This window comes from Crocuta crocuta, unplaced genomic scaffold (assembly GCF_008692635.1).
Source record: "Crocuta crocuta isolate KB4526 unplaced genomic scaffold, BGI_CrCroc_1.0 scaffold761, whole genome shotgun sequence".
NCBI lineage: Eukaryota > Metazoa > Chordata > Mammalia > Carnivora > Hyaenidae > Crocuta > Crocuta crocuta.
Genome location: NW_027528354.1, coordinates 1,015,643 through 1,023,076, shown reverse-complemented (window position 1 = coordinate 1,023,076; position 7,434 = coordinate 1,015,643). Strand labels below are relative to the sequence as shown.

Genomic DNA, 7,434 nt, shown 5'->3' with positions numbered 1-7,434 from the left:
GGTCATGAATGTAATGTTTAGAACAAATTAGGTATATGTAATTCACCAATTATATGGAAGCAAAACAATGGTGGCAGTTAAGACAGGTCAGAATAGGACAAATTAATGGGAAACCTTAAACGTATATTCAGGATTTTGATGTTTGATTTCAGTGTTAAAAGGCCGAATCGTTTTTTATTTTGATAATGACACAGTGTAGTGGGGGTAATGAAAATATAGGCTTTGGAGTTAGTCACATGGTTTCAAGATGTTCACTTATTTACCTAAATGTAACTTTAGGCAAGTTATAAAATATCTTTAATTCTCAGCTTTCTCATCTCTTAGTTGTGATGCTAATACTCAGTAAGATTGTTGCGAAAATTAAATGAATTAAATCACAAAGTGCATAGAACAGTATATACAATAAGCATATTGAATGCATAGAGTAAGCACTCAGAATAGAGTACTCACTACTTATAGATATTACTATGAGTTATTATGTCATCTCTACCTTTTAGTCAGCCCCTAATAAATTAGAGCCAAGAATGTCAGAAAAAAAGATGTAGAAATAACTAGGTCTTGCATAAGGGGTTTGGTGTTAAGAGACTGACCAACTACAAGGGGTATAAACATGCTTTAAGAAGCAGCATCAGCTTTAATAGTGAGTAGGTAGTAGATTTTGGGGAGTAAGGATATAGAAATGACATTGAGTTTTCATATTAATAACTTCTATGTAGATTATGCTATATATATTTCATAAAGTCAACATGCATTTACATTTTTACTGCATATAGAATACTGCTAAGAATTATGGGACAAACAAGAAATAAAAGACAGAAGTCCTTGCTCTTAGGCAACTAAGGTAAAGAATTGGGGCAAACAGAAGAAGCTTCAAAAGAGAACTAGTTTGGTCTGCCTTTAGTCAAAGTCCTTCCATACCACTCAGACTCTGAAAATCTGCTTTGAAATTATACAGCAAAACAGGCAAGATGAATCTTTAGTTTATAGTTATGTGATTTATGGAGTTACCTGTAATTAGGCTTGTATAAATGAAACTCAGGAAGATACTATATGTTACCATTGGTAAGTTAAATTATAGTTTAGTGGTTTAATAGAACTTTTGGGCCAGCATGTAGTTAAGGGAAAGAAAAGTATCCATTGTCAAAATTCAGCTAGAGTGGAAGAGGAGTTGAAGCATAATTAGTGACTTGATGCAAATTTTCTTTTTTTTTCTTTTTGGTAAACTAAAGCTGTAGCAGTTTTCCTTGGACATACACTCATATTCAAATTTGGATTGTCTACAAAAAGAAATGCTTAATTCTTGCTTATGGGATATGGTTTAAAAGTAAATACCTAATTTTCCTTAAAAGCTCTAGGGACTCTTCTAGAGACCCAGAAGTTGGTTGTATAGTGAGGAGACTTTTTTTTTAATCTATTCATTCAGTGAAAAAGGCAGTGCACACATAACTATATACCAAGTACCATGCCAGGTATGACATAATGCAGAGTGAAAAAGAACATAGTTCCTGCCCTCAAAGAGCTTACTTGTTGTTCAGAGGAATTTCACAAATTGCCCAATTCATGGAGATATAATTGAAAACTGTCTATGCCTTATGTATAGTATATAAATATATATAATGTATAAACTGATAATCCTAAATCATAGTATAAGGAAAGTTTAAATCGTATTTTGTTCCTGACTTTTGAATATACAAAAATTTATTTTTGCGGCTTTGAAGGAGACTCTTGAGAATCTCTGTGTGTGTATCTATATATACCCATATCTGTGTCTATGTATTGTTATTTTTGTCCTTGTAGTTTATTTCAGGACATTGTATTAATTTGGCAGTAAGTTGTGTGAATTATTGCTTTTTGAAATATATTATCAAAACATTTGTTTTTGAGAGTACACATTTTATACATCTTGAATAAAGCAAGCTATGAATTAGTGCTTCTTCTTAGAGTTTATTTGACCCTAATTTAATTGTACTCTGTGTACATTAAGAACAATAGGTTGGGAAGAGTCAGTGGAGCCCTTAACATTGGTTGGTTACTCTTTGATGTGAAGTTAATTGGCTCAGACATTAAAATGTACCTTATGTTCTCCAAGGAAAATTAATTCTTTTTCAGTTATATTATTCTGCCTAAACATGGTAAAGGATAGCTTTTTAATTACATGTGGTAATAGCTAAATGGACACATGAATTGTATTTAAAAAGCACAAAAGCATCCATGCTTATTTTCTTTTTTTTTTTTTTATGTTTTATTTATTTCTGAGAGAGAGAGAGACAGAGGGAGCAGGGAAGGGGCAGAGAGAGAGGGAGACACAGAATCTGAAGCAGGCTCCAGGCTCTGAGCTGGCTGTCAGCACAGAGCCTGACGCGGGGCTCGAACCCACGAACCGTGAGATCATGACCTGAGCCGAAGTTGGACCCTTAACCGACTGAGCCACCCAGGCGCCCCCATGCTTACTTTCTAGATTGCCAATTTCTAGGTGACATATATATATATGTCATATGTATATATATGTAGACATTCTATACATATGTGTTTAGAATATGTACATATCTGTGGAAGATATCCTTTTGTTATGTGGTAAATGCAGTAGAAGTTTCATATAGGGTTCAGTGACTAGAGACATGCAGGTAAAGAGAATGAAGCTTAGGGAAATATGCAGAAAAGAATGAACATAGTACTAAAGAAGATGATCATGTAGTAAAAGTTAAAAAAAAAGAAAAGTATTAGTAAGTAAGAATTAAGGCATTATCTTTAATTGGATCGACTATATAAAAGAGAGCAAAATTTGGATTCATGGCATTGTTATCACATATGTCAAGCTTGAAATAGTTCAACAGCAAGAGATTTTTCATCTGAAGTCCAGACAACTGAAGAGATTTATAAAGATGTAAGCTGTATAGTAGATGTCATAATGCTAAGTGTTTTCTTTGCTTTAAATTAGAAATGAAACAAGAAAATGAGATTATACATAACAGCTGTGAAAGAACGATAGACTCTCCAAGGACAGGATGAGAGAATTATTAGGCAAAATGTCTTTTATTACTACAAACAAATAAACAAACAAAAAACTTTTCAGTGCTCTTGTAGTTATAATTAATATCTTATTTTTTTCTCATAGTGGAAAGCTCATGATGGCATTATTTTAAAAGTAGATTGGAACTCTGTCAATGATCTAATTTTATCTGCTGGTGAGGATTGTAAATATAAGGTATGTAATGTTTGAGTCTCACCTGGTTGAAAGAATTGAAGTTAGGTGAAAAGTATTCAGCATATAAGAATATTCTTTTAGTCCTTCACTTTAGCTACATCTTTTAACTATAATAATTCAACAAATTGTTATTTTATAATTTTAAGTGGTATTTTAAAGTGTTGACTTTCTCATTGGTCTATCTCACTGACCTATAGAATTTGATTTAATGAGTAGCAACGTAAATACAACTTCTAGCTTTGCTGACTATTTAAATCAACTCAGTTGAAGTTTTAAAAATCATTTTTACTGGTTTATTAAACATTATTCAGCTTTAGACCAAAATCATTTATAATAAAGAATAAGATTTAATGTAACTGGAATTAGAGGAAATTTAATTGAAATACTTATAGGGAAATTGATAGTGTACTTACTGAGCAAAAAACATTTGAGCAAAAAACTGAACATGTCAAAACTTTATAATTAAATTTAAAAGGACTCAGAGTGTGTAGGTTATATGAATAATCAAAGATTTAGTGAAATTGGAAAATTATGTTATTGTAAAATATTTTTTGCAATATATAGGTTTTAAAGAATATAGCTTTCTCCCCTCGTGTGATAGTAAAGGCATTTAATTACTGTTATTATAAAGTGATGATTTATAAGTCTTTAACTGATACCTTACTCTAGGACAGAATTGTTTGTAATAATGTGGTGACTGTTCTAAAAGATTTTTTTTAATTGGCTTTTTTAGGTATGGGATAGTTATGGCCGCCCTCTGTATAATTCACAACCTCATGAGCATCCTATTACCTCAGTTGCCTGGGCTCCAGATGGGGAATTATTTGCTGTTGGATCGTTTCATACTTTACGCTTGTGTGATAAAACTGGGGTAAGTTATAATGGTGAACAGTCACAGCTGTGCTATCATAAATGTGGTAATGCACAGCACATCTGGTTCTCAATCTTTAAAAAATATTTTCAGTAAATGCATTTGACTGCATCTTTCTGAATATACTGGTTCAGTCAATTCCAGATTTATGGGACCATACAAACTCTTTAAGTTCAGTTTGAAGAATGGGTATGTTCTTTACTATTTTTCCTTCTGGAAATACTTACTTTAAGCATGGTTATGAAAGATGGTGAAGTAGTTAAAGTATTAAAAATTTCTACCCAATCAATAGGGAGAGTTCAATTTTAAACTTTCAACAGTTAATACGTTTCGTCTAGAAATTTTAGTTGCATATGTTTGGTATGGAATTGATAGTAAATTTTAAAAATGATCATCTTAAAGCCAGAGGAATTGGGTTTTTGTCAAGAATTCATGTTTGAATACATGGGGGACTTTTTCCTCATGAGAGAGTGCTCTTCATACAAATTCTATTTAGAAATTAGGCAGACAGCATTGCTCAACAGCATTTACCCACTGTAGTTGAATATGAGTTATTTCATCAAAGTGTTCCAGAAGCAGCTAGTTTTGAGTGGGGTTATTCTATACTATTCCTAACTAAGAGAAAATCACATAATTGTTCTGTGGCTTATTTTCGTTGAATGCAAAATAAATCAGTTAACCTAGAATTATTAAAGCTTTATAAATGATCTATTAAGTTTTCTGGTTACTTGTTTTGTGTCACATAAAATATGAAGTCTTCTGCCTGGCTTTAGAAACTCTCTGAACCCTGCTGCCATAAAATCCATTTAGTCCTTTTTCCCAACAACTCCCTAATTTGTATCTGCGCTCAAATCAATCTCATGAATCTCCTCTGCCCATCACTAACATTCTTACTTATGTTTTCCTTTCATGGAATGCTCTCACCTCTGTCTTATATTTACTGAATTGTACTCATTAAAATATTTTTTTTAATGTTTGTTTATTTTTGAGAGAGAGAGAGTGCAAGTAGGGGAAGGGCAGAGAGAGAGGGAGACACAGAATCCACAGCAGGCTCCAGGATATAAGCACAGGGACCAACATGGGGCTTGAACCCATGAACCATGAGATCATGACCTGAGCTGAGGTCGGAGGCTTAACCGACTCAGACTCTCAGGCACCCCCTACCCATTCTTTAAGGCCCATCTTGTGTTTGACTTCCTTTCCCCCAATATCTTCCATAGGTATTTATTTTTCTAACTTCCTCTCACCTAAGGTCTCTCTTTTTTTAGCTATAACATCAAGATGTTATATCAGATCATCTCATTTTTAGCCGATTTTTCAGCAATGATTCTAAGTCTATAGAATATGTACTCATTTTCATAATGTATTATGCTTTTATATTTTCCATTTTCATTTTATGTATATTATTGTTGACTCCTTAGAGAGTTTATAAGATCCCACAGCTCAATGGTTCTGTTATTTGTATAACACAGTAGATACTCAATAATTCACCAATAAGTTGATTTAAGCATGATAATTTAAATTGCCATTTTGATGAAAATATTTAAAAATTTTAAAATGTGGGGTGTTGAATTGATTTGAATAACTGAGTTTAAAGACTTACTTCATTAAATTCCAAACCTATTATTATAATCTTAACTATTCTGGAAAATTAAACTTTCTAAAAGGATTTTTCTTTTACATTATTTGACTGAATAGACTGAATATAATGTAATATTTTTTAAAGGATTTGAGTAGCATTTTAAATATTTTTTCTTTTATTCAATAGATGTTACTTGTATACTGCCCATTGTATACTGCTCATTGGAGAGTATTTTAGAAACTGGGGATAGAGAGATGTAAAGATTTTCACTCAAGTTATGACAGTCTAATAGAGAATCAGGTATAAGACTCATAGTACGGTATGGTAAATGCTATACAAGAGGTTTATTTTTTGCAAGCCCTGTGCAGGTGTGACAGAGCTTAATTTTTGAATATTGATTGGAGAGTTGATACTTGAAGAATTAGTAGTTCTTCAAGGAGACAAGTTGGGAAAAGAGAGTTGCAGACAGAAGGAACCTTTTGTATATCCTAATATGGTGCCTTTTGTACAATCTCAATAAGATTTTGCTTGGGATAATACCAGGAGATAAGATACTCTTCGACCAGATCTGTGTTTGCCATGTACCATGTAAAAGAGTCTAGCTTTTTTTTTTTAATGTTTATTTATTTCTGAGACAGAGAGATAGAGACAGCGTGAGCAGGGGAGGGTCAGAGAGAGAGGGAGACACAGAATCGGAAGTAGGCTCCAGGCTTTGAGATAGCTGTCAGCACCAAGCCTGATGCGGGGCTTGAACCCATGACCCGTGAGATCATGACCTGAGCCGAAGTCTAACGCTTAGCTGACTGAGCCACCCAGGCGCCCCAAAAGAGTCTAGCTTTTAAAAATCAAATTATTTTATGGGGAGCACTCTTAAGAGTTGCTGTAGGGTGGGTGGAAAAGAGGTGAGGGTGTTGAGTTTCTAGTCATCTTCTCCAGCTAAAACCAGAAAAGTGCTACATTAATCAGTTTTGCTATTTGAACATCAAAATAAGATGTACTTTCAACAGCTAAAACAATGAAATTGGAAAACTGGTGTGTGTGTTAGTAAAGAGCCATAGGTGGTGGGTAGTAACAACATAGTATTCAAATACTGGAAAGATTGCTTTGGTATCAAAGGAACAGGGGCACAGGAGAGGAAACAGAACATGTGAGGGCAAGGAATTATAGTCTGTTAGAAAAATTAAAAGTAGTTTGCTCTTTATCCTCATGCAGTAGTGGGCCACTGTTCCACTTTAAGTAATGACCTTATCAGATTTGGCATTTTTAGGGAAGTGTACTCTGAGGTCAGCAGGGACGAATTAGAGGGATAGTAGACTGTAGACAAGATGGCTAATTAAAGGTTTTTGCAGTAGGATAAAAAAGTGATGTTGTCCTGAATGATAAGGAATAGGGAAGAAGTGGACAGATTCAGGAGATGAACTCTTGCTATAAAAAGTGGGAAGAGTCTGGAGCACCTGGGTGGCTCAGTTGGTTAAGCATCCAACTTCAGTTTAGGTCATGATCTCCTGGTTCATGATTTCGAGCCACATGTTGGGCTCTGTGCTGATAGCTCAGAGCCTGGAGCTTGCTTCAGATTCTGTGTGTCCCTCTGTCTCTGCCCGACTCATGCTTGTGCTCTCTCTCTCTCTCAAAAATAAAGAAACATTAAAAAACCATAAATAATAGAAGAGTCAAGAATAATTACTTGGATTTCGATTTGAGTAACTTATTGTCTGGGTGCTGGTCTGAGGATAACACCTTCTTATGGTGTGGTATGATTTGTACTGGCTTTGTGTG

The 7,434-nt window shown here is 34.0% G+C and overlaps 1 protein-coding gene across 4 annotated transcripts in view; it reads left to right on the top strand.

The window, feature by feature from the left end:
* Window positions 1-7,434, top strand: part of IFT80 (intraflagellar transport 80) — a 117,961-nt gene that overhangs the window by 20,986 nt on the left and 89,541 nt on the right. For 3 of the 4 annotated variants that reach the window (XR_013332542.1, XM_077753761.1, XM_077753759.1), the window contains 2 exons: window positions 3,116-3,205; window positions 3,939-4,076. Coding sequence is in view for 3 of the 4 variants with exons in the window: in XM_077753761.1 (XP_077609887.1) it covers window positions 3,116-3,205; window positions 3,939-4,076 (228 nt within the window). In the remaining variant the exon portion in view is untranslated. The remainder of the gene's footprint in view (window positions 1-3,115; window positions 3,206-3,938; window positions 4,077-7,434) is intronic. The other variant, XM_077753760.1, reaches the window with a different exon arrangement.